Below are 25,664 nucleotides of genomic sequence, written 5' to 3' on the forward strand. Positions count from 1 at the left end.
ATGGAGGCGGCGGCCGCCGCGCTGGTGAGTTCCCGGGCTCCGCGGGCGGGTGCCGGCAGCGCGTCGCTCACGTCGGGTATCGCTTCCCTGCAGGCGGAGCCGCCGGTACCGGCGGACGACGTCCGGCGCTGGCTGCGGGCGGAGGGCGCGGATCCTGGCGACCCGGCGGAGGAGCAGCTGGGTCTGGCCTGGCGGCTGCTGCGGCGCGCCGAGGCGCGGCTGGGGGACGCGGAGCGGCGGCGGGCCGAGGAGTTGAGAGAAGTAAGGGATGAAATGGCTGGGCTCTGCCCCGAGAGAGACGTCGGGGAAGGGAGAGAGGCTGGAATCGCGGGACGGCCGGGGCTGGAAGGGGCTCACGGAGCTGCTTCCCCAGGTGGAGCGTTACGTGGGTCATGTCCGCGGGCTGAGCCGGGAGCGGGATGCGGCCATCGCGGAGTGCGAGCGGGAGAACGAGCGGCTCGGGACGGAGCTGGCGCGGCTGCGGCTGCAGCACGGTAATCCAGCGCTGCGCGGCAGGGGTGCGGGCAGCTTTCCTGAGGGGCTTTGTGAGACTGGTGATGTTTGGGCGCAGAGGAATTTGATGAGGTTCAATTAGGGTGAGCGTGAAGTTCAGCAGATGTGGAGGAATAACTGCTTGTGCAGCCCCTGACCTGCACTGATGTGGCTGGAGAGGAGCTCTGCTGAGAAGGACTTGGGTGTCCTGGTGGCCACAGGCTGACCATGAGCCAGCAGGGCGTTCTTGAGCCAATGGCACCCGGGGTGCATTGCACAGAGCGTGGCCTGCAGAACGAGGGAGGTTCTCCTCCCCTCTGCTCTGCCCTGGGGAGGCCACATCCGGAGCACTGGGCCCAGTGCTGGGCTGCCCAGTTCAAGGCAGGCAGGGAACTGCTGGGGAGAGCCCAGGAGGGCTACAGAGAGATCGGGGCCTGGAGCATCTCCTGCGTGAGGAAAGGCTGAGAGCCCTGGGTCTGCTTAGAGAATCTCAGCAATGTTTGTATCACAGGGCAGGTGTCTAACGAATGATGCCAGGTTCTTTTCAGTGGTGTGCAGGTCATTTGGTCCAACCCACAGCTCCATCAGGTGCTCAGAGCCCCTCCAGTCCCTCTCCAGGGATGGGGCACCACCACCTCTCTGTGCATCCCCAGCCCTGAGCTAACTGACAACAAACCCCTCAGCCGAGTGCTGAGCTGTGTTCCTGCTAGAAGTGGTGAAGCAGCTTTGCCATTGGATTTGGTCTAGAGAAGGCCCGTATATTTAAAGAAAACTTTGTAGGATACCTGTGTATTCGCATTAGCAGTTCAAACCCTGTGGTTTGTGTTTACTTCAGTGCCATCATTTTGTTTGGAATATAGTCTGTTCCTTTAAATAATTTGCTTTTCTCTCAAACATAAGGTCACTTCTTTCTTGACTTACTCCCGTCTTCTTTTGTGCACTGAGCACTGCTCGGAGCATGTTCTTACCATTAGCTCTTCCTTCTGTGCTGTGCCTTATCCTGGGTCTGTGGTGAAGGTGGGGTGAGAAGCACAGCTGGAACAGTTTCTTTGTTATGTGCACTTCATTTTGGGCAAAGATGTAGGAGTTTGGGGAAGTTAATTGCTTTTTTGAGAGTTGGTTCTGGGTGGCCTGCAGATCTTAGGGAACATGTCTGACAGTGTGACTGTACAAGACAGGTGAGTTCAGCCCAGTCTGAAAATCTCACTGCTCTGTGGCCCCTTGGTCTCCTGGAGCCACTTGCTGCTGCAACCGGCACAGGGGTTTGTAATGATGGAGTGACTTCTTGCAAGCGTCGCTGTGGTAGAAAACTTTACGGATTTTTTTCCCCTCATCTTCCCCACCAGGTGGCAGGCAGGAGATGGAAACGTCTCCAAAGCTTTGTTGGAATTTATTTCTCCTTGCTGGCTCTGCTCTTTTCCACTTTTTGTGTTTTTTAAGGATTCTCATGGCTGTTGGGCAATGATTAACATTCAGATGAAAACTGAGTTCTGTCCCCATTGCTTGCTATTTGAGACCACGTTGCTCTCAGCCCACCATCCATGAGGGCTTTCTGTGGCTGTACAGCACTTTTATGCACCAGGGCTTAGCTGGAGGACTGCAGCTTTGCTGTCTCATGTGTGGGAGCAGCTTTGAATTGGAGGCTGTGGAATACCCCAGTAGCTGTGTCCTGGGTCCTGGAATGTTTGTGGCTGCAGGTCAGCCTTTCCTTCTGAAAGCTCAGCCTTAGGGGTGGGTGCTCATGTTCTCAGTGCTCACTCCAGCTGGACGTCTGTGGCTCTGGACAGGATGTGCCTTAGCTGCTTGTAGTTCATGAGGGTCATTTCTTGGGCTGTATTTTTTTTTTTCTACCACTTTTCTTTTTCCCTTCTGGTCCCTCCCCAGTTATTCTTCCTCCTTTACAAAGAACACTGCCCATCTCTGTCTCTGTGCCTCTGCTGCCCGTTGTGTGGCTGCAGGGTTTGGAGCTGCATCTCTGCTGGCTCTGTTCCCTGGGCCTCTGCTTTTTGCTGGAATGTGTGCAAACCAGCCCAGATGATTCCTCCCAAGTGCTGTGGGTGTAGGGCAGGCAGAGGGCCTGGATCTAGAGGCTGGGTGTCCTCCAGGTCTCACTGTGCCTCTTGTTTTGTTTTGTTCCTCTTTAGGAGGGACAAGATGATACTGCAGATCAGGCTTTATCAAAACAGGGCTGGAGAAGGGGTCTTGTGAAAAGGAAGTCCCCAGCCCCCTGGGGTTGTTAAACAGAAATGTGAGTAAGGCGAGTCCAGAGGACTGGGCCTGGAGAATCACTGTAGCCATGCCTGGTTTTGTGTTGAGCTATTGATGCAGCTTCACCTCATTTGGTACCTCTGCCCAGATTGAAATTTTTCCTGTCCTCGAGGCAGCTCATAATCCATTTCTGATGGTTCTCATCTCATGTGCCTCCGTGTTTTTGGAGGGCAGATCGATAACTCATGCACTGAATTACCAAAGCTTTTATGAAAAACAAATGTACCAGCAGTAAAACACAGTGCAGTTGGAGCCTACTGTGATTTAAGAGCGAAACAAACAGAATAGTTGTAGCCTGTTTGTTGTAATAGCTGCATTGCTCACGTGTAGGCAGCATGGATGAGTTCCTGTTGTGGGTGTGATAGCTGTGAATGGCTTGCCCTGTGTGGCAGGGAGGGAAACCTTGTGAAAGCAAGGCAGCTTTGCAAATACAAAGCGTGCTTCCAAAGAAGTGGCTGTGCAGTGGGAATGCATCAGTGTGCTGCCATGACACTGATCATAGAGGATGTTTGCTGTCCTCAAGCATGAGTATGGTGGAGAAGGGTTTGGGAGATGCTGGTGAGAAATCAGGAGGATTTACAAGCAGCAGTCTGTGCTATAAACAGCAGGCTGCCCTCATCCTCTCAAATCTTTCTTTCTTCAGCCTGTGTAAAATGTCCAGATCCTCTTGCCACAGGCTAAATCATGTAGTGTCATTTTTGCAGATTGGGTGGAAGGCAAATTGATGCCCCATCCCTGAAGGAATTCAAGGCCAGGCTGGATGTGGCTGTGGGCAGCCTGGTCTGGTGGTTGGCGACCCTGCCTGTGGCAGGGGGTTGAAACGAGATGAGCGCTGTGGTCCTTTTCAACCCAGGCCATTCTATGATTCAGGTACCTTCAAGCAAAACTGCCAGCCAAGAAGCAGCTGCAGGAGGTCAGAGCTGTCAGGGCTGTACTCAGAGCAGCTTTCAGAGGAGCTGCAACCCTGACTGGGAGCACTGGTGGGATTTGGCAAAGCCATGGCAGGAATGTGTAGGGCACGTTGGGTGTTAGGTGGGCTTTTTGATTCAGTATGAACCGTAGGCTCTTCCTAATGCTTATGGAGCAAGGGGTGAGTTAGTTTTTCAATTGCAAAATGCAGTATTTTGTGGTTTGCTTCAAAGAGGGAAGCAGCAAATGAGCTGTATTTGACCTCTTTGTGAAACAAACTGTAATTCATAACCACAGGGAGGGCGAAGGGGAAACCTCAGGGTGTTTTCCATTCATAGGGCTGAACAGGCTGGCTGCAAAATGCAGAGTGGAAACATGGCATTGATTTGAGCCGTGGGGTGCGATTGCGTTGGGTCCCCTGTTAAACCCAGAGAGTGGGAGTGTGGAGCAGACGTGTCCAGAGCAGTGTAACTGTCCTAAGAGTACTAGAAATGCTTGTTGCACTTCCAATGTTTAGTTTTTTAAGCAGCACGACAGTGTGAGCATCCCTTCTTCCTCCATACGAACCCACAGCTCCTCTCGATTCTCATCTGAGAGCATGTGTCAACTTTTATCATCTAGTTTGGGCTAGAAATTAGGAGAGATGGTTGTTTTTTTCATATTCATTAAATTACTGGAGCAAAAGTGATTGTGAGGTTGATGAGAAATGAGCAACTCTGGCCTACACACCACAGTACTTAGCCATAACCAAGCACCAGCTTCTCTTGGCAACGCCATTACACTCCATTTGCTTTGAAAGCCATTGAAGTCTTTCCCAGTGCAGTCTTCCCAGCTGGAACTTTGGAAGAAATGGTGAAGAGCTGTCAGTTAGATTCTAAAAGGGATTTTTACACCTTTAATCCTACAGGAGAGGCCTTGGAGGTTACTAGAAGAAGTCTGTGGGATTACAGCTGGTTTTGGATGAATGTGCATGGGGGAAAAAAGCGCTGCTCAGATCCACGTCCTCACTGCACGCTGAGCAACGTGGCATTTTGTCTGCTCTTTCAAAGAAAATGTTTGTCATCGCCTGCCCCTGTTTTCTTTATCTTGAGACCTTTCTAATCTGTTGTTTAGTTCCCACTGAACTGTGTTAGGAGTTAAGAGGCTCAAGGATAATGAGGTTGGTGAAGCTGAGCTGCTGGGTAGAGGGAAATGGCCTGAATAACTCGCCCCTCTTAAGGGTGAGAAAGCTCAGATGCAGACAGTCCTATTGCTTGTGGGCAGTGGGTATGAGCAGGAACATCAGGACAGTGGGATTAGGGCGGGAGCAAGGGATCTGGAAAGCAGGTGGAGAGACTAAAAGTTCTACGAGCCTTTGAAGGGTATGGGGAGAAACTGGGGCTGTTGTGAAAGGGAGCACTTGGTGGAGCTGGGATCCACAAGGGATCATCGGGCTTCCTTTCCTCCTGTGCTCACAGAAAGCCTTGCCTTGCAGAAGCCCAGCTGAAGGAGGTCCAGGAGATGCTGGAACAGGAAGGCTTGTCGGAAATAGCTCACAGTAATGCCAGTGAGCAGATTGCTTATTTACTGGTGGAAAGAACGGCGCTGCTGGAGAAACTGCAGGTTGCAGATGAGAAGTTGAACTCGCACAGTTGTGTCGGCAGGCTGTGTGCTGCACAGCTTCAGGTACGCCCTGCTTCAGCTGCTCGGGCTGATGGAAAGCCTGCTGGGGAAGAGAATGTCAGAGAATGTCTTTGGTCGTTTCTTTTTAAGTAAGATTCTGCAAATTCTCTGTGCTCACACTGATTTTTTTTTTTTTTTTTTTTTTTTTTTAGTAGGTTTCACACTTGTGTTTCTCTGTTTGATTTGCTCTCACATCTTACACAGGGATGATAAGCAGGGCTATCTTATTTCTAGTTAGAGTTCCTGCCTTGCTGTTGTGGGGTTGGTTGTCACTCCTGGTCCAAAAGCACCTTCGGATGTAGGTATCTTCCTCAGAAGCAAAGAAACCTGCAGGGAAGAGCTCCCTGAGGTGCTGCCTCCCACTACCTAATAGGAAACGTCTCTCTGCAAATCCTGAGTGATCTGCCTGTGACTTTCTTGCCACTTGATACAAACAATTGCAGAAAGTTGTCTTTTTTTCTTGTGAAGCATTGTAATAAAACTTAACCTGGTTAGGAGGAAGCAGAGCTGTAGCTCCCCAGTGAAATGCCAGTTAACCACACCTGCCCTGGGCATTCACCCACTGCGATCAGATTCACTCTTCCTTCAGTGTGACGACTGATAAGAGAAATAGAGCTACGTCAGCTGAAGGATGCAGATGCTTGTAAGTCTGATGTTGAATCCAGGCCATCCTGCATGGAGCTCCTGCTTCTGAAGATGCAGCTGATGCTTACCCCTGTTAGATGTAGGGGCAGGTTCCATCCATCACTTCAAAGAGCAAGCAGGCAGGGAGCATGACTGCAAGAAGGGCTAGAACAGGAATTCTGCATTGATGTTCATGCTTGTAAGATAGAAGCTGTTGGTTAAGCACTCTGCTCTCTTTGGTAGCATCACACACGTTCTACACAATCATGAGAGCCACCACGGTGGTTCAAGGTAATAGAGCAGTTAACCTTTTAACTGGAACACGTAATCTTTCTAATCCTCAAAAGAGCTGCTTCACGCTTGTTCACTCTTATGCTGGAGGCCCAGAAAAGTCTGGGTGTAGACGTGCATTTTCGTGTAGCTGTCTCTGACACATATGAGGTATTTTTGCAGGGATGTGGGATATCTCTGATTGAAACCTGTTCTTATTAAGGTATGATTATAGCACCTGCTAATCAAGGCACGTTAAAACTGAAAATGCAGTGTGCTGGTTCCCAGGGATGCATGGCAACATGCTTTCTTGTGCTGATTTTTAAAAATTTCTTTTCTGTGCAAGGATGAATTTGCTCACATTCATCAGGAGTTGGAAGATGAACTCCAGCAACAGTGTGAATCCATGCAGCACACTGAAGATGCAGTAAACGAGGTAATACATTGACATATTAATTGCTTGATGGCATGGCACGTAGGTGAGATTTCAAGCAGTGGGTCTGCTCTTCAGCACACTGTGAGGTTTAGAGATTTGGGCTGGTGAGGTGTGGGTGAGCTTGGAAACACAGCCAGTGCAATCATGTCAGGTGCTACTTAGTGGACTGCAGAGCTCTGTAGGAAACAGGCATGGCACACCATCTGATGTTTGCATTTTGGCATGTTCCTCTTGCAGCATGCCTCTATAAGCTCTGTTTGTGTGGCCAGTACTGTTCCAGTGGGTCAGGAGGAGCACGGAGCCATCTGTGGTCACTGTAAGAGTCATCTCACTTCCATTGCAGCACTAGCTTGTGTGTTTCAGCCCTACAGGAAAGAGCTGGAGAGGGAGCGGGCATCACGTGTGAGAGTAGAACAAGACCTGGATGAGGCCACACAGAGGCTGCTGATGGCTCACAAAGAGATCCTGAGGCTGACAGATGAGCTGGCTGCACAAGGAAAGGAGCAGAGCAGAGTAGGTAAGAGCTCCTATTGTGGCTGCGTGCCACTCCTTGTTACTAGCTGGCATTTAGCCCAGCCCTGTTTACTGCAAGCCTTGCCCTTCCTTGGTAGGATAGTTGGAGAAAGGCTGTCCTGCCTGTAATGTGAAAAAATCAGTGTCAGATTTTTACCCCGGTACTGAGATCTGAATGCATCCAGTAAATGCAGTCAGGATGAAACCCTGTTTTCTGGTTACAATACCTCAAGCCAGATGCTTCCCTGCTGCATCCTGCAGGAGCCCCCCAGCAAAACACGGCCCCTAGAAGCTTTTTCTCTGGGCTCCTCCAGTTGTCCCCAGCTCTGTGATAGGGAATGCCAGCATTTGCAGCAATTAGCTTGCTCAAGGAGACTGCTAGCACCTGGGCAGTGTTGCTGTGCGAATCACAGATCGTGATTCTAACCTTGCAGCTTTCACAATGTTCAGATGTGTCCCTAACCCTCCTAGCCAGCCTCCAAACCCATCGTTACAGCTTTTTAATCACGGGCACTGAAACGAGTGCTCTGCAGTTGTCTGCTCTGGTATCGACTGACACGCGTGCGTCTGCGGGCACAGTGATGTGCTGTGCTGCAGCCTGCAAAGGGCACTGCTTCCCCAGATTTCGGACAGGATGCAGCATGACTCCTCTCAGTGGATCTCCCTAAGTATCAAATGAATCTAAGGCTTTCCAAACTGTGAGTAAGGGTTTGATGCTTGCTACGTCTGCGTGGTTTACTGTGCTATATTAGAGAGCAAGATGAGTGAGTTCTCCCCATGCTGTCTGTCCTGCATGCCTTCTCTTCCCTGTGAGCTGCAGAGCCATGAATAAACAGATTCTTTGAAGATCAGACATTTTGTTTCTATTCAGTAAGGCTCCACTGGAGCAGCGTATTTTGGTTCAACCTGCAGCTGCCTGTTGTGTTAATGGAAAAATACAAGATTGCTCCTGGGCAGTTTGTAGCCCCATTATTGAGTCTTTAGTGATGGAGATTAGAGATCTTAAATCACTGGTTTAAAGTGGTTTAGCTGCACACCCCTTGACTGACTCTTTTTCTTACAAATTTATATTTAACAGAGAAGTGCATCAACAATGCCATTGAGTTTTGTGTTCAGAAACCTGTAACAGAGCAAAACTGTTCTTCTATTCTTACAGGAGCTGCCCCGTGGTCAGTGCTGCAAGATTCTGGGAGCCAGGGAGAAGGCATGGATGAATGGAGGCAGAGTGGTAAGTCACCCAACTCTCAAGCAGAGGAGATCCAAAATCATATTAAGGCTTTTCTTAGCAACAAAACAGGCTTTTTAGGCTTTTTGGCCAAATGAAGGCTTTGATAGAAGGCTTTTCTTGTTTTGTGTATTTTTTTTTTTTTTTTTTTTTTTCATTTCAAATTACAGAAAGTGAAAATCCAATTGCACAGTCCTTGCTTGGAAGTGGAATTTGAGGTTATGGTTAGTTTTTTTTGATGTTGTTGTTTTTTGCTGGATTGGAATGAAGACACTGGGTATAGTTTTAGTTTTGCCTGAGGAAAAGCCAAGTTTAAGCTGAAAAGGGAAAAATCTTTGTTCATTTCTTTAAGGAAAACTGGTTTCCCACTGGTTACACTTAGGAGTAGCAGAGCAGTGTGCATGCACTTGTTAGACCCACTGCTATCACTGTGCTCCCCATACAGACATATTCTCCTGTTTCTTGCAGGTGAAATACTGCTCTGTGTTAATTCATCTGATGGTTACACATGCTTATTGATTCAGGCTTTTATGGCCATCTATTCATCATGTCCTAGATAGCAATACATTAATAGTGAGGTTCTCTCTCTGCTCATAGCAAATAGTGAATGTCATGTAAGTTTTCACTCATAAGGAAACTTCTTCCAAACTGTTTTACTCTGAAGTACGTTTTGTGGACAGGCACCAGGTTTGTCCGTGCTGCTGATTCTGGCTGTGACTGGAAATAAAGCATAGCTCGTGTGGTGGATGGTTGGGGGATTTCAACTCGAGACTGCTGTGCTCCTGCAGTAAAGGTGGCACAGCTTGGTAGTGCTGGTATCAAACCTGGATCTCCAGCATCATAAACCTCTGTCTGAGTGAGGGAACTGTGCTCCCACGTGCGTCTGTGTGCACTCTGCTGTCACACAGCTGTGCATAAGGGCAGTGCAGTTTCAGAAATTCATGTGATAGCTCTGCTCTGAGCTTGGTGGAGGCGAAGGGCTGAGGCAGTGTTAGAGCTGGTGACCAGTCCATGTGCTGTGTCCAGACAGGATGGAGCTGCAGAAGGCCATGGAGCACAACAGCAGGCTGGACAAGGAAATCCTGGCGCTGCGTGCGCGGGTCCAAACACTCGACTTGGAAAGAAAGACATTCCTTGATCTGGTGAGTGCCCGTCCAGTTCTGGCTTGCTCTCTGGGTCAGCAGGCTGCTCACAGCTGGCATTCCTGGGCTGACTGCTGATGTTCAGCTGGACTCCTTTCCCTGCTCTGCCTCTGTGTTTCCCTTCTCTTTGCTGTGAGTCTTTCCAGAACTGCAGTTCTGATGTCACGTGGCTCACAAACATCCAGAGTCAGAATCACTGCTCTTAGTTAAATGGTTCACGTAATGAGATTAGAATTCTCTGAATGCAGCAATCTTTCTCAATAGGATATTTCCTTAGTGAGGTGGCCAGTGGGGAGTGAATATAACGTCTGATTTGGCACAAGTTTTGCCTCTGTCCTTAGCTCTCAAATTCCCTAGTAGTTGTTCAGCAGCCTACAGCTGGTTCTCAGGAGTTTTAATTATTTATGTCATCCCACATCTCGCTGTTCTCCTGGATTAAAGCTAGTAGTTTTAAAATAATGTAAGTATCATTGAGAATACTGTGCCCATCTCTTCCAGACAGTATCAAGGACTTACTTTCTTGAATGAGATTTATTAACATTTGAGGACTTCAAACTTTTAGTATGCAGTTCTGCTCCTTGCATTCAAAACATGCTGACTCTTAGAGTTATGCTGTCATCTGAAACTTGGATTTACAGGGCAATCTGTCCGTGCACACGTAAGTATATAGATACCAGAGATGCATCTAAGATTTGAGATTGACTTCTCAATGCAAAAAAGGAACGTAGCCAGACTGAGATCACTTCCAGCCAAACGTGTTGTCAAGCTAAGTCTAAGAATCTTTGTTTCGTAGGAAGATGAGGTTTAGCTGTTGATGTAATAGAGAGCTGTCATTCTAATCTGTGAAAGCTGCGAGCAGACTTTGTTGTGAGCCATGGGAGCTGTGTGTCCTGAAGTCATTTTTCTGTCTGAGAGCAGCATGGGCAGTGGGGGAGCTGCATGCTGACCTCCCATGCTTCCACCTCGCTGGGCTGAGGCCGCCTGGCGGTACCAGCCATGTGAGCTCAGCAGTCCCTCAAGCTGAGCAATTAATAAATCTTCAGTTTATCAGCTTGAGGAGGATCTTAATCCCATAAGGCAGAGAGATGAGCATCCACCAAAAGTACGAGTGTTTTTATTTTGAAGGTTGAACAGCTGAAAGAGGAGATCAGTGAGTATCAAAAGGGCGAGAAACGAGGATTCCCCCTGCCCACACCAGGCAAGACTGAAGAATTTGCAGCTTGTTCACTGCAGGTATTTTCAAGTGCTTTTTGTTTGCCATCACAGAAAGCAGATCCTTTCTGTGTGTGTGTAGATGTGTAGAGCAATCTGTTGGTGTAAGCTAATGCCCACTGCTGCCTTCCCAATCGTTACAGGTCTGGGGGGTTTTACTCTTATGGCTGGTGGATTATCTTAATACAGGCAGATGTAGCTTGTGTCCCATTCATTTGTTAGAGACTTGGGCAGCTTTAAAATCACATCATGCCAAGATATTTCAGTCTTAATTGCATGCTAACTTTTCATTTTTTCTTGATACACAGGGCACAAAGGATGAAGGGAGAGCTGAAGGGGATTGCATTACAGGCAAAGCTGGCTCAGATCAAGAAGACAGATGTCAGGGTAGTGAAACTCTTCATAAAAGGTTTGCGATGTAGAAATCCTTAATACATTGTCTTTTTGGATGGCTTATTTTGCATTCTGGTTGCTGTTACTCTGTCCTACAGAGTGCATTGAAGAGTTGGGTTCATTCGAGTATCCTTTGGTACCAGCTTTGTTTCTTTGCTCTTGAATTAGAAAGTTTGGAGGTAATGCAGTCCTGAGTGGATGTGTATCAAGAATGCAGGCTGTTTTCTGGCACTTTCTCCTGTTTTCTGCTTTCCTAAAAGAGTAGATGTCGGGTTTTTGTGGCTCCCTGCAGGCAGAAGTGTTGTTTTTGAAATTATTTTGCTGCTGGGAGGATTTTCTCTGGATTTGATTGCTGTCCAGGGGGTGTACAGAGACACTTGGCTTTCACACTTAAATACATTAACTGGGATTTTTAAGGGAAGACAAAGCTTCATTCTCAGGTGGCCTGCTCAGGATGTGCTGCTGCTAAGCCTCTTCTAAGGGCTTCAAGGAGGAAAGGATTGTCTGATCCCACCCCACATAGCAGTTCCAGTCTTGGTGATGTTTGTTGTTGTTGTGCAGGTGTCGAGAGGTGATTGAAAACATCGAGGGCAGGAATTCTCAGCTCCTTCACAAGCTGCACAAACTTGAGCAGGAGCACGAGGATTTGGTAGAGCGCAATGAAGAGCTGGAATCAATTCTGGGAGAGACACAGATCCAAACAAAGCAGGACAAGGAACAGTTTGAGAGTGAGGTGGAGGGACTTCACCGGAAAGTAAGTAAGGAATGGGAGAAATGCTGTTTGGTTTTGATTCTAGCTGCTTGTCTCTCTGCGTATGGATTGGTAAAATAAAATGATGCTGGACCTACAGCTGCATGCTGCTTTGTGTAGTTTGACAAGAAACACTACCTGCAAAGTCTGTCACTCATACGATATTGACACTTGCTCAGAGGTATGCACACCCCTAAGGAAGTACAGCAGCATTTTCCAGCTTCTTCCTTTTTGGCACTTGAACAAGCACTGTTAACAAGCTAATTTGTTGTCCTGCACCCGCAAGATCAGGCAACGTTCCTTTCACAAACAGCCCTTCTGTATGCCTGGGCTGTGCAACCTTCAGTTTCTTGTCTGAGCTGAAGCAAAGCCTTTGCGATTCAAATTTGAATTGCGTGATGATTTCTCTGAAGGTATTTCCTTTGAGCCTCTTGTATCTTGGAAGCATTTATTTCCCCTGAGAGGCTGTCCTGGATATCATCAGTACTCTTTCCAGAGCTCCACATCAAGCTCCTTGAGGAGGTGCATTTCCACCTTGGATGGATGTTGCTGCTGCCCTCTGAAGTTCCTGCTGAAGGGCAAGTTTGAGGTGGCCAGGACTTCTTTGGAGGCTCAGAAGGGGCAAGAGGTTTTTCTGATAGAAGGTCATGATGGAAGGCCTGGCTTTGGCCTCAATCCCCATTCCTCCCCAGACCGGCCTAGCAGAAGAAATTGGTTACTGTGGGGCACTGGTGCTACCTGATCTGAAGAAAGATCACTAATTAAGCATGCTGGTGATGAAAAGTTGCACTTCTTGAGCACAGCATTTTGGACACCTGTCAGTTGCAAACACTGAAGCACTTGGGAGTATTGGGGCCAGGATCTGCGTTGTCTGGAGACATCCTTTCTGAAACTATTGGATTTGAGAGGACAGTGAGGTTTTCCTCATCACCCCTTCTCTCATCCTGCAGCATCTGCTGTTGCATAGAGCAGAGATGGCTGGACACAACTTTCTGAAAAGCTCTAAGGAAGCTGATGCATTTGGAGAGGCTCTGCTTCACCTTGATCAAGAGGTGATCTTGCTGGTTTCTTCCTAACGTGTCCTGCTTGGTTTTTTGGGCACCCTCAAACAAGGGCAATCTGGGTCATTTCCTGTTAGCAGGACAAGGCTGTTCAAAGGATCCTTTGACTTGAGAAGGTTAAGGAAGTCTTTATTTCCACTTATTTGCGCGTGACAATCTGCGAGTCTTTAGGACGCCATCGATCCGAACACCATGGTAGTTGTCTCATTTACCAGAGCTGAGGCCGTGTCAGAGACCTCCTTGCAAGACCTGCTGAGTCATCTCCGTTGACATCTTGAATGTGGATTAAGTGATGGGTGAAGCTTCTCAGTCTGAGGCTGCCGCTGTTGGAGTGATCCTTAGACCTGGTGCGACGAGGGCTCCATCCTTCTGGAGATGGCTTTGTGAGGAGCACTACTGCACGGCATTTGTGGAGCATTGCTTAGCAGGGCACGCAGTCCACCTCAACTGGCAGCTGAATAGCTCTAAGGACAGGTCTTCTCTAATCTCTGGCCAGAGAGCAGAGGAAGCCAGAAAATGTTTTTGCTTCTAGGCAGGTAGGGAATAGAAAGCTTTACCCCTGAAACAGGCTGTCAGGGACTTTCAATTTCCTTCGGTTGGCTGAAGGCCTTGCTGCTTGGCCAACAGTTCCTCCCTTGGGCTGAGCAGCCCTGTCCCCTCTGACTGAGGCCAGGAGATGTTCTCTGGAGCTTCCAAGCAGCCAAGGAGATGCAAGGCTACAAATGGCAGCAGAGGAGGGGTCTGCAGGATGGAAGAGAAGGCTAAACCTTGGCTAGATGCACTGTCTGTACAGACGGAGTGCAGCAGAGCTGCGTTATTCATCTCTCAGGCTTTTGGGTGCCTGGCTGTAGTGACGGAAGAGCTGCACAAAGGCGAGTGCATTGGAGCCTGGAGAGAACAGCACTGTGGGTGTTTGCCAGGCTGCACCGTGTGAAAAGGACTTGGGAACCTTTTCTGCTCTGGCACACCTACCAAAGTGCTGGCTGCACGGGTTGCTGACACAGAACGGGGACGCAGGGACACAATGTGAGCATTGTTCTGCCATTAGAATGGGACTTACCTGCCCAGCTCAAATACTGAAAAGTTAATGGCTTGGAAGAAAAATAAGCTAAATAATGGAGATTTATTGAGATTTATCAGCTTTGGGAGCAAAGGCTGGCGGGGGGCTGAGGAGAACAGGTTTGCTTTGTTCCTGAGATCCCTCCCACAGCGTCCCTCCAACGTCCTGTTAGAGCTGCAGGCTGTTATCTGGTCATGGAAGGGGTTTCTGTATGAGCCCTGAGTGTTTCACCCCCCTGGGTTCCTGTTAACTCCTGGCTTGGTAAAATTAGAAAACAGGCTTGCTCAGCCTTTGAAACAGCAGGATGAAAGGTCTGCTGAAGCCAGCCTGCCTTGGCAGCAGTCCATATCCAGCCCTACTCCTCACTTCCAAATGTAGGATTTGTTCTGAAGTTGCTAAGTTCACTGCCATTTGCAAGGGCTGGTTTGGCTTTAACCTGTGATTTGTGTGTGTTAAGATCACAAGTTTAGAGACGGAATTGCTTGAAGTGCAGAAGAACAGAACAGAGATGAGTGGGGAAGAGCAGGCATCCGAAGGAGCACAGGAGATGCAAGAGGTAAGGGGTTTTCTCCAGGAAAAGTGTCATTTTATTTGGAAATGTATTAAATGAGCCTCTCATGTGAATGCTCTTTATCAGTTTCTTCTGAGAATTTGTACCCCATCAGCTCATGCCAGGCAGGTAGCTGCTTTCTCCCAAAGACATACAACATACCAGTCCAATACTCACAATAGCTCGTTACTGTGAGCGTTCTTTTAGGAGATTTTCTTGCCTTCATTGCTACAAGCTGAGGAGCACACTGGCTTCCTTCTGAGGGGCGAAAGGTTTACAGCTGTAGAGGAACATCAAGACCTGAGGTTCTGTAACTTGCCAGCTAGACAGAGGGATCTGCAGGTTTCTTTTGTGGGGAAGTCAAAGCTTGTAGTATACGGGAAATCAACTTGCCCATGTATCCTGCATCAGGTGAATGCTCCAGAAATATTCAGGCAATTCGAGGCATAATCCTGCTGGCAGCTTTTGGGAAACATTCTTCTCAGCCTCATCTTTCTAGAAAATGGAATTTCTGCAGTTTGTTTCTATTTTGCTAGGATGAGTGGTGCTGCGAAAGTGACTCACGATCTCACTTGTTCCAGATGCTGCAGAGCTGTCAGGAAACAATAGAAAAGTTGGGAAATCAGCTGGGAGAGCGCAGAGAATGGAGAAAACAACTTGCATCTGAACTTGAGCTGTTAAGAGAAGATCTGAAGGCTGAGAAGGTACTGAGCAGCCAGATGTGTACCAGCTACAGGTTTGCACTGCACTCCCAGGAAGAATGCTGTGAACATTCCAGTTTGGGAAGTGGGCAGTGCTCTTCCAGAGGGAGCTGCATGTAGTTCCTGCAGTGGGACCCCCTGCAGGGGAGGGATGCCTTTCTGGCTCCATAAAACATCCATGGTTGCCCTTCAGTGTTGTTGCTTGAATTCTCCTGACCCTTTTCTCTAGTCCACTGAGTTTCAAAGCTTTTTTTGGCAGCTGGTTTTAGATCCAGCTACTTTAGGGGGGCTGTCTCTAACTCCAAAGTGCTGCTCCTGTTGCTGAGTGCTTCAGGGCACATTTCACTGGAGGCTGACTGGGGAGCTCAGCACAGGCAGGTTAGGTGCTGAAAACCAGGCTGAAAACTAAGAGCTGCAGATCTGCAGCCTGGGTCAGACACAAGATAGGACCTCAGGGAAGGTCTTAGAAGGAGTAGTGGTGGTTGCATCTGTGACAAAGCTATTCTTCCCTCCCTGGGTGACCTTAAACCAGCTGTGAGTCATCATCACTTCGTTAAACATAAATAGAAACCAGTGGAGGTCTGAACTGTTGGTGGAACTGCACGCAGCCTTGTGGAGGGATGGTGTTACCTAGAGGGCAGCTCTTTCCTAGTGCTGTTAGAAGCTCACCTTGCAGACCAGGCCTTGCTGAGAAGTAGGTTAGAAAGTGGCTGGGTCACTCCGTATGTCAGTGTGTGAAAGGAGCTGTCAGGTTTGGACATGGTGGGAAGAGGAGGAGGAGCCACTCTAACCTCTGCACCCCAATAGCTCCATGCACTCATCACCTGGGGAACTCGTGATGAAAGTCCTCTGTCCTTGAAAGCTTGTTTGTGGTTCTGCTTAAGCTGGAGAGGGAAGTATTTCTCTGTCACAGGGATGATGAAGTGAAATCCAATGGCCTCTGTTAGGCTTGCAGGTAGTAAGTGTTCTTCATGTATTTGGTAGGACCCTTGAACTTCACAAATGCATTAAATTCTCTTTTTTTAGAGCAGCTGTAGTGGGAGAAATCATTTTCCAGCAGGGTGCTGGGAGTGAGCTCTGCATGAATTCTGGGCTGTTCTGATTAATACACATCTGGATGTCAAGACTTGAAGTTGTTCGGTGTTTTGCCAGATGCCCAAAACTCGGCACTCTTGTTCTTGTAGGTTTTAATAATGACCATGTAAGAAATGTTCCAAGAACTGATGCTCTACAAAGAGCACTTACATTTATTAGAACTTCTTTTTTTCCCTTGGTTTTAAGAGATTTCTGGATGTCGCAGAGGAGAAAGCACTTTCTCTGAGCTTATAGTTAGGGGTATATTACATTGCTAACTCCTTTCTTCAACAGGGCTTGCCTAATGCAAAACCAGAGCTGAAAAGCCAGAGTGTCCAAAGAACTTCAGCAAGCAGAGATTTCATTAATGCTTCCCATGAGAGGCTACAGAAAGACAATGCTCTACTAGATACAGAGGTGAGAAGTGTAAAGGAATCACCATCGTTCCAGTGTCTGATGCATGTAGAAGCTGCATGTTTGCCTTGCTCAATATAAATAAATGCAGTTGTGTGTGGATGAGACCTGGAATCAGAATATTGGTGCTAGCATACACTCAGGAAGCATTTGCTTTGGATTTGGTCTCACCAGTGCTTAGCAGATACACCAGACTAGGCAGATGCTTGTTCCAATCGAGAGTTCTGTGTCCCTGTGTGTTCCTTATCCCTTCTTTTCTTGCCCCTTCTGCTTGCAGTGCATGTTTGTTCTGTGTCCTGGGTTTTGGGTCTGTCAGTGCCAGGTGTTGGGGCAAAGATGACACTGGAAGTGGAAGGCAGCCATCCTCAGCATCCTCAGGTTTGGGTTGATTTGGGTGGAGAAATACATGCCTTGTACTTCTGCTGCTTTTCTGCAAGCTGCTTTGTAAGCTACAGTTTTGTAAAGAAATGTGGCACACAACATAATGCACTGAGAAATAGAGATAGCCAGCAGGAGGTGAAATCAGGTAAAGCAGTGGGATTTGGTGATAGCTGACACTCAGCTGCCTCCCATGCAGGTTTGTATGCGTGTCCTCAGGGGAGAAGAGCTGCAGAACGGCGAGGCCAAAGAAAATGAGTGGTGGTGTTTTCTGACCCTGCAGGTCTCTGAACTCGTCCGAGAAAACGAGCAGGTTGACAAACTTCAGCAGCAACGGGAAGATGTGAGTATGGATGGAAAGGAGTTCGAAGAGCAGGTGGCCAAAGTGGTGTTTTTGGAAGAGCAGATCCGGAACCTGACAGATGAACAAGAACAGCTCTGGTAAACCCTAACGAGGGCTGTGGTGCTTTCTGCCACTCACCTGTGCTGATGGTGGAGTTGGTGGATTGAAAACTTCATGCCCTGTTTCTTTTGGGAGGAATGGCCACAGCTGTTTGTGTCTTTTCTAAGATAGTAGGTAATCAGCTCTCTGTAGAGAGTTCTGGTCAGTGAGCACCTCCTCAGCAAACCCAGGATAAGGTGTAAGTTAGCTCACTGGGACGTGCAGTTTGGATCAGCATAAGTCAGACAGAAGGCTTTGGGGGGGCTGTGAGCCCCTGCTTCCATACAGCAGGTCATGGTGTAAGTGTTCCTGGGTGCTTGTGAGCCCAGACCACACAGAGCTACACAAGTGCTTCTTTATCCAGCTGTGTAACCTAGTAATGAATGACTGAGAGCTCACCCTTTGGATACACACCTCTTGTGGATTGGTGTCTGTGGGAGCCTGACCCTTAACCAGAATTAATAGACCCAGGATTAAATCCCCTTTGAAGCCTCCAGAGAGCCTTGGCTATTGCCCAGAGTGCTGCACGAGGTTCTCACAGCCCTCAGAGGCTGATTTCCCTCAGATACATATAGTTACCACTTTCCTGTGCTATTTCTTCTTCAAGTTCTGAATTACTTGAAAGCAACAAGAAGAGGGAGGAGCTAGAAAAGCAGCTGAAGGAGAGCAATGAAGGAAAACAGTCGCTGCTGGAAGAAATCGCCCAGCTAAAGCAAGATATCCTGACTACCAGGGAGCAGCGTGACAACACGTCTGAGGAGGCCTTGAGGATGAATCAAGGCACGGTCCATAGAGACAACAGGTTTCTTACGTCACAGAGCTCTGCAGGCGGTTTAGATGGGAGCATCAAACAGGTATGGGCAGCTTTGCCATCTGCACTCTACTTTTTTCACTAATTTAGTGGCAAAATTGGAGTGGAAGCCAGTCCCTGAAAGGCTGCAGGACTGACAGAAAGGGAGAGCTGAGAGACTGATTTCCTTGGTATGCTGCTGGGGAATGTGCAGAGCCATCATGTCCCTCTGTCACGTTTTTAGATGTAATAGGAAGAAGAGATTTTGAAGACATCCAGGATGGAGAGTTTTAAGATAAGCAAGGATTACATGCAGGGGTTTGGAAGAGATTTGAAGATAAGAAGGCCTGCAGGCAGGAGTGAAAGTGGAAAAGTGAATCAGAGCTGCAGTGATACCAAGACTGTCCCATGTGTGCTGTCAGAGCAGGTTGTGACAGCAGAGAAAAGCATGTGGTTTGCCAAAGCAGGTTAGGAGATGTAGGGAGGGTGCTGAAAGAAATCCTCATAGGAGCAGGTGGGGAAACAAATCCGTAAGTGATGAGAGCCCTGAAAAGGGTTTTCCAGCCAGCTGGGCAACGACATGGGGAGGAACCTTTGATCTTCAGTAGGTTTCATTTGATCCCAAGAGCAGAGGGTGAAGAGAGAGAATGCAGATCAACAGGTGGCTGAAATTGATGCTGGGAAGAAGGGTTTTGATAAAGCAGATGTGGAAAGAGCTTTTAGTTTGTGTACAGTGCTCTTGCAAGGCTGAAGAGCTTAATTAATGTCTGAAAGCTCCTGTAAATCTATTTGCCTGTAACAGAAGTGAGGGAGCACCCCGTGGTGTGCAGGCTGCTGTGGCAGTGTGTCTGTCCCTGTACTGCTGGCAGCTCTCACTTTGTGGATCTGGGTGTCACCTGTGCTAAGAGACTGCCACAGAACTGGGGATGCTGTCAGAAATCACTCAGGGTCTGAGTTGTTTTGCTTTTGTTTGCCAGGTTAGTTTTAACAGGGCTTTGTTTCCTGATCCTTGTTCCTGCAGAGTCTGTCTGAAGAGAGATTCCAGCAGCAGGAGGAAAGGCTGCAGCAGCTGCGGCACGACCTGCGTCGGGTGCAGAACTTGTGCAGCTCAGCTGAGAGGGAGCTGAGATACGAAAGGGAGAAAAACATTGACTTACAAAAGCAAAATCTCTTGCTTCAGCAGGAATGCACCAAGGTAGGAAGAGAGCAGGAGAGGAAAGCGTTGTGTTATTTCACGAGCTCTGGGAGGTCTGAAGTGCTGATTTCAACATGTGGATCTGGTTTATGTCCCTGTCTGGGCTGGTGAATGTTGGGGTCTGTTCATGTCTTGCTCTCACTCCAGTTTTCCCCAGGAAATTATTTGACCAAATAGTGTTTCTCTCATGCATGCACTGCCTCCAAATAAAGCATGGCGTGCTTGCTTGGCGTATTTAGCTTTTGTTCTTGTTCAGTAGCTGGTAATCCTGTTGCCCAGATTCTATATACTGAAGTGCAAACTTGATTTCTTTTTCTTTTGAAACTCAGGTCAAAGCTGAACTGAAGCAAGCCCGGACGAAGCTCTTGGACACGACTGAAACGTGCTCCTCTCTGTCAGCACAGTGGGAGAAGAGCCAGCAGAAGGTCAAAGAACTCGAACAAGAGCTCTTGAAGTGCTCCCAGGCTGAGAAATTGCAGAGCAGTTTGCAAGAGAAACTTGTGCAGGAGAAATCTAAAGTGTATGAAGCACAAAAGCAGGTAACTCATGAGGGTGGACTAACTCACCATCAGCAGTGATTTTAGCAGTTATGTGGCTGTAGTTCAGAAAAAGATGCACTGGCAGCTCATGAATCAATTTCCTGAAGTGCATTTCACTAGGGTGAGATTGCCTGAGAGGCTGACTGTGTATTTTAGAAGACGTCAGTCATTAATGGGAGTGTAATTAAGGCAGTAGAAGGCAAATTGATTACCTTAACTCCTGTCTCTAAAGCTCAGTATTTCAGAGCATACTGCTGGGATGCTGTCAGGTGTAGGGAGCTTGCATTGTGCTCTCACTGACAACTCTTGCTGCTGTTTGCAACCTGGTGAGCTGCAAAAACTCTGATTTTTTTATGGCATTGATTCCTGCACTGATTGCTGGATTTGGTTTTGAAGTGTGCAGGATCACACTAAGTGTAAAAGAGGATTGTTGCTAATTCGTGCCATGGTATCTGATCCAAAATCTGAGTCATTGGAAAGGATTTGCTTTTTGTGAGTGCTCTTGGAAACAAAAGACCTGCAGAAATGAGTACGTCTGGGTAGAAGCAAGCAAATCTTCCTTTCCTGTGACTCCTTTGATTCCAATACCAGCTTGTTAAATTTGAAAACTTTAATCCATGTCCAATTTTAATCTGAGCTCTCAAAGATCCAGCAAAAGCTGAAGGATTCACAGCACCAACTCCTGCTGGCAGAAGCCCGTGTTTCTGACAAGAAACTCCTGGAGGAGGAGCTGAAGGAAGCTCGAGGAAATGAAGCTCGAGTGCAGCAAGAGCTCCGTGAGGAGCTGCTGAAAAGGTACACAGAGCTGGGGGAGAGCCATAGCATTCCCTCTTTATGAAGCATGAAAGGTTGGAGGGGGTTTCGGCTGACTCAGAAGATGCAGCAGCCTTCCTGCCAGCCCAGTGAGTTGGGGCAGTGCTCATTCACCTCAGTGTTAATTGAGTTAATTAACTGTGCTCATTCACCTCTGGGTGCCAGCACTGCGGGTCCGGCTGCGTCGCAGCACGGCTCTGTTCACGCAGGGTTCGATGCTCCCAGTCCCAGCGTTCACCTTTTGGCGTGGCACTGGAACACGGCGACATCCACGACTGATTTCTTTCTCCCCCCCGAGTCGTGTGGGCTATGTGCAGCGCACTGCGTTGTTTTTAGAGCTCGCAGTGGCAGATGGTGAGGCGAGCTCGGTGTCAGCGTCTCCCTGTCACACCGATGTGCTTTTAGGAAGCTCCTGGAGCAGCAGGTGGAGGAGCTGTGGCAGCAGCTGCGGCATTCCCAAGAGACAGAGGCGTCACTGGCCAAGATGCATGTGGAGCTGCAGGCCAAGACTCTGCACGCCTTGGAAGATGACAAGAGAACTGACTCGGGCGAGGTGAGCTGCAGCACACGCGTGTCCTCATCACCCAACGTGAGGCTGAGAAGCAGAGTGGATGGGACCCGTGATGGAGAAGCTTTGGAGACCGGACTGAAAGGAGGCGTGGAGCCCCTGTGGCTGAAGGATGCGCAAAAATAGAGAAAATATTTGTTTTGCAGCACCTCCAGTGTCAGAAGGAGAGCCAGAAGCTTTCAGAGCAACTCTCGCTGCTGAAGGAGGAAAACAAGGCTCTCTATGAGGAAGGAGTCCGTCTCCTGAACCAGAAGGATCTGTATGTCAGGTAAAGGCTTAAGTGGGAAGGGATGTGGAGTCAGGAAAAAAAACCCACAGAACTACCCAGGAGCTGCTCTTTATTTGCCTGATAGTGACACCGGATTTGACTTTCTGCAGCCTTCCATGTCTCTCCTGGTTAGGACACGTAGCACTGAGAGATCTGTCTTAATCCACGGAGAGGTAACCCAGAAGAGCCAGGGCTGGGATTTGTAAAGCTGGGAGTCAGTTTGGGGGATACTTTGGGTCCTTTCCTCAGTCAGTTTCCACTTGGTTGGTGCTTAATGCAGTCTTGCAAGAAAAAAATGAACAACCAAATGGTCAGATGTGACAGTGAAAGGTGGAGTCTAGGAAATCAGTGCACTCGCTCTGCCTTCAGCTGTGTGGACAGAGCTTGGTAGATGGCTGCAGCTCCTGGTTCAGGCTTGGAGATAGATGCCTTTGTAAATGCAGAACGTCTTCCGCCTCATTTTTGGCTTAAAACACAAAAGGGTTTCACATCTTTGTGTTTGTGCCTCCTCAGGAAATATAACGAAATGCAGCTCCGCCACAAAGACAAGATCCGCAGAGCCAAAGCAACGTTTATCCAAGAGGTGAAACAAAGGGACAGCAGAATTAAGCAGCTTGAAAACGAGCTCAGTGAGTCAAAACTCCAAGTGGAAAAGGTAAAAGAACTCATCGGGGGTTTCCCCACAGGGAAGGCAGGGAAAGCTGACTGCAGAGTAGCTCTTCTCCTTACAAGGAGGTGATTGCCACAGTAAGCTTTGCAGAGCAGCTCCAGCAGAGGTGCACTTGCCTTGCAGTGGCAGACAGGAGGCTTGAATAGTTAGAGCTGATGATGTAAGAGCCACTTCTTCTAGCAAACCTCCTGGAAAGGGACAAAGCAGCCCTGAGAAAGGCACCTCGGTGCCTGTGGTGTGCTGGGAGAGACTGTGAGGTTTGCAGAAGATAGAGAAGAGCAAAGCATAACTTCTGGTTGTTTCCTTCTGCAACGGTGCTCAGGGGAAGGCACTGATTGCACAGATCACTACTGAGAATGAGAAGTTACTCCAGGAAAGAAGGCGGCTCCTCCAGAGGATCACTGACCAAGAGGAGACCCCTTGGAGCAGCAGGTCTACGGTTGCTGCCCTGCAGAGCAGGTAGGCACCTAGCGATGTCCCAGCGGGATGCCCTGGGAGCCTGCCTCGTCTTTGCGTGTCTGCAAATGTGCTTTCTATGAAGAAATCCTTAATTTTGGCTGGAGGAAAGCCCGAATTGTGCCTTGCTCATTAGTGCTGGAGCTGTTGATTGCTGTGGGATATAATTAGGCCCTCTGCCCAGCAAAACTCTTGGCATACAGCTGAAGTCCATGGAGGCAAAAGGATCTGAAGTCGAAAGAGGAAGATCCTTTAGGAAGCATAATGGGGCCAGAAGGGAAATAACCTGCGCCTTGTTTGTGCAACACACCCAGAGTGAAGATCCTGGATGAGGAGAACATGCGGCTGCATGAGAGCAAACTCCTCCTCTCTGGCCACGTGCAGCCCTCGCAGCGCGCGCTGAGGAGCAGCCACACTCCCAGCACAGAGGTGAGACCCCCTGGGCTGTGCTGATCTCAGCAGACAGCTGGCAGGAGCCATGTCCTGCTGGGAGGATCAGTGTCTGCAGCTGCAGTTGAAGTGCCAGAGAAGGGCTGGACCACTCCTTTCCTGTGGATGGAATGGGGATGCCAAGCATGCAGCAAACTGCAGTGGCTTGTTGGCGAGGAGGAACTTGTGGGTTAGCTGGTATGGCACTCAGATTATTATCTGGTCTTGCTTGTTAAGCAATGAACTTAGGATGAGAAGTCCAAGGGTGATCAAAACATCCCTTAGAAGTACTGGTAAAGAGATCAGGAGCACAGGTAGCATTCTCTAACAAAAAAGCTTTTCCAAGCATGTCACCAGCAAAAGGAGGACTAAAGAAAACATTGGTCTGCTGTTCAGTGAGGTTGGTCATCTCACAAATGGAGATGAAGATGAAGCAGAGACACTTAATGCCTTCTTCACCTCTGTATTTAACACCAGTGATGGGCCCTGGGATCTCCAGAGCCCTGAGCTGAAGGGCTGCAACCAGGGGGAATGATGAGCCCCAGGGTGACTTTGAACTTGTCTGGGATTTGCTGCTAGAACTGAAACCAAGTTGGAAACAGTGGTTACAAATGAAAAAGGACACTTTCAGGACCTGTATGGCAGTCCGTGGTGTTTTCTTTTTTTCTGGTTGTTTGACCTGGGCTTTGGGGTTTGTTAGCTTTTGACTTAAGATTCAGACTCAAAGGACAGATTTATGTTTAGTAGCACTGTAGAGCTGGGGGATCTGCACTGGAGTGGGGGACACCTTCAGCTCCAAGGCTGTACATCCAGGGTCTGATGTGCACCTCCTCTCTGTCTTTCCAGGACTTGAAGAGTGCCAACTTCTCTGAACGACAGCTGCAGAGTAAGGTGTCGGCGTCTCCCCGTGCCAGGTATTGTGGGGTAAAATGAGAAGGAAGGGATTTCTCCTTGCGTGTGATAAGGCAGGAATGGAGCGTTTGGGCTCACTCGTAGCCCTGTGCTGCCTCACAGAGGTGTGCTGTGGTTGTGTGGGTGGCAGGAGGTCAGATAATGCTTTAAGAATGACTTAAGAGCAGAAATGTGCTTTCAGTTTCCCACCACGAGAGCCACCAGACTCCCTCAGCAGCCTGAAGCCCGTGCACGACACCAAGCCTGAAGGAGGAGCTGAGAGCCAGGATTTGTCCTTCTGCTTGTCCCCCTCTCAGCCTTCAGAGATTGGGTACCTGAATGTAGCCTCACCTGGAGACACCACGGCCTCCCAGCTGCAGGAGGAGAGTCAGAGCATGAGCTCTGAGAACTTCTAACCTGGGAAAGACGTTTGTGAGGTACAGACTGGCAGGGCTGCCAGGATTTGGACTCCAGTTGCCATGCAGTGTTAAGGATTGCAAGAGGGAGTGTTGCCAAATGACTTGATGATTTCTGTGGTAACTAAATTATGCAGCAGCTTTTTTTTTTTTAATTAACTTAGCCAACAATAAATGCGTGCGCGTCATCTCCCACCTACCCAGAGGCTGGAATTTGCAGACAAACTCAGTACAATAGAAGGGGGGTGGGGTAAGACACGTGTTTCCCTGAATCCAAATTCCCTGCAAACTTTGTAAATAAAACTTGGAGAGATTTTCCTGTGCTTGGCTGTGCATCCGTGTTTCTCCGTTCCCCTCTGTGTGTGCTGAAGTGCTGCTTGCTTTGGCTTCAGCTGTGTGCAAGCGTAGGGAGGGGAACAGGAGGGGTCTAAGGTTTGAAGGGAGAGAACTGTTTTACAGGGGGAGGAATGGAAGGCATCTGAGCACAGTATGGGGAGTGAGAAGGGCCATTGAGGGAAGAGGAAGGAATTTGGCTGCAGATGGAAGCAGGGAGGAGCTCTGAGTGTAAGGAGGAGGGGAAAGGGAACCGAAAGGAGCAAGAAGGGAGATGGAGAGGCTGCAGAAATGGAATTTGGAACATAGGTGGTGAAAGGAGGGGATCTGAATCTGCAGAGAGGGAAATAGAGTAGATCTGAATGCTTACAAGCAGCAATGGAAGGTCTGCAAGGATGCACCCACAGATGGGTGGGAGTGGAAGGAGAGCTGATGTGTGCAGGGAGTGGGAAGGGGATCTGTGCGTGGAAAGAGGGAAGCAGAAAAGTTTGTGGCAGGTGCTGTGGGGGAGAGCAAATGGTATCTCAGGCTCCATCAGAAGAGAGGAGGCCAGCAGGGACAGGGAGCTGATTGTCCCCTGCTGCTCTGCTCTTGTGAGGCCTCATCTGCAGCACTGTGTCCAGGTCTGGAGCCCCGAGTACAAGAAGGACATGGAGCTGTTGGAGCGGGTCCAGAGGAGCCACAGAGATGATTGGGGGCTGCAGCAGCTCTCCTATGAA

The 25,664-nt window shown here is 48.7% G+C and overlaps 1 protein-coding gene across 1 annotated transcript; it reads left to right on the forward strand.

The window, feature by feature from the left end:
• Positions 1-24,935, forward strand: CCDC30 (coiled-coil domain containing 30). Its single transcript, XM_042883416.1, has 25 exons — positions 1-261; positions 374-494; positions 5,144-5,334; positions 6,572-6,661; positions 7,025-7,178; positions 8,331-8,402; positions 9,426-9,541; positions 10,667-10,774; positions 11,062-11,162; positions 11,708-11,900; positions 14,476-14,574; positions 15,150-15,272; positions 16,638-16,760; positions 17,419-17,576; positions 18,185-18,431; positions 19,389-19,562; positions 19,892-20,101; positions 20,739-20,896; positions 21,320-21,467; positions 21,629-21,750; positions 22,264-22,405; positions 22,743-22,879; positions 23,191-23,305; positions 24,152-24,219; positions 24,399-24,935. The coding sequence occupies exons 1-25, from the start codon at positions 1-3 to the stop codon at positions 24,610-24,612; spliced, it is 3,645 nt and encodes a 1,214-aa protein (XP_042739350.1). The 3' UTR covers positions 24,613-24,935.
• Positions 24,936-25,664: the final 729 nt, after the last annotated feature.

The sequence above is a fragment of the Lagopus leucura genome, unplaced genomic scaffold (genome assembly GCF_019238085.1).
Source record: "Lagopus leucura isolate 7727_CA_CO unplaced genomic scaffold, USGS_WTPT01 Super-Scaffold_100037, whole genome shotgun sequence".
Classification (NCBI taxonomy): Eukaryota; Metazoa; Chordata; class Aves; order Galliformes; family Phasianidae; genus Lagopus; species Lagopus leucura.

Excerpts from the sequence above, each read along its gene's own strand:
- CCDC30 (XM_042883416.1), top strand. The coding sequence starts at position 1 with ATGGAGGCGGCGGCCGCCGCGCTGGTGAGTTCCCGGGCTCCGCGGGCG. Across the intron at positions 11,901-14,475 it reads TGGAGGGACTTCACCGGAAA|ATCACAAGTTTAGAGACGGA; the intron begins GTAAGTAAGGAA and ends GTGTGTGTTAAG. Across the intron at positions 22,406-22,742 it reads CAAAACTCCAAGTGGAAAAG|GGGAAGGCACTGATTGCACA; the intron begins GTAAAAGAACTC and ends AACGGTGCTCAG.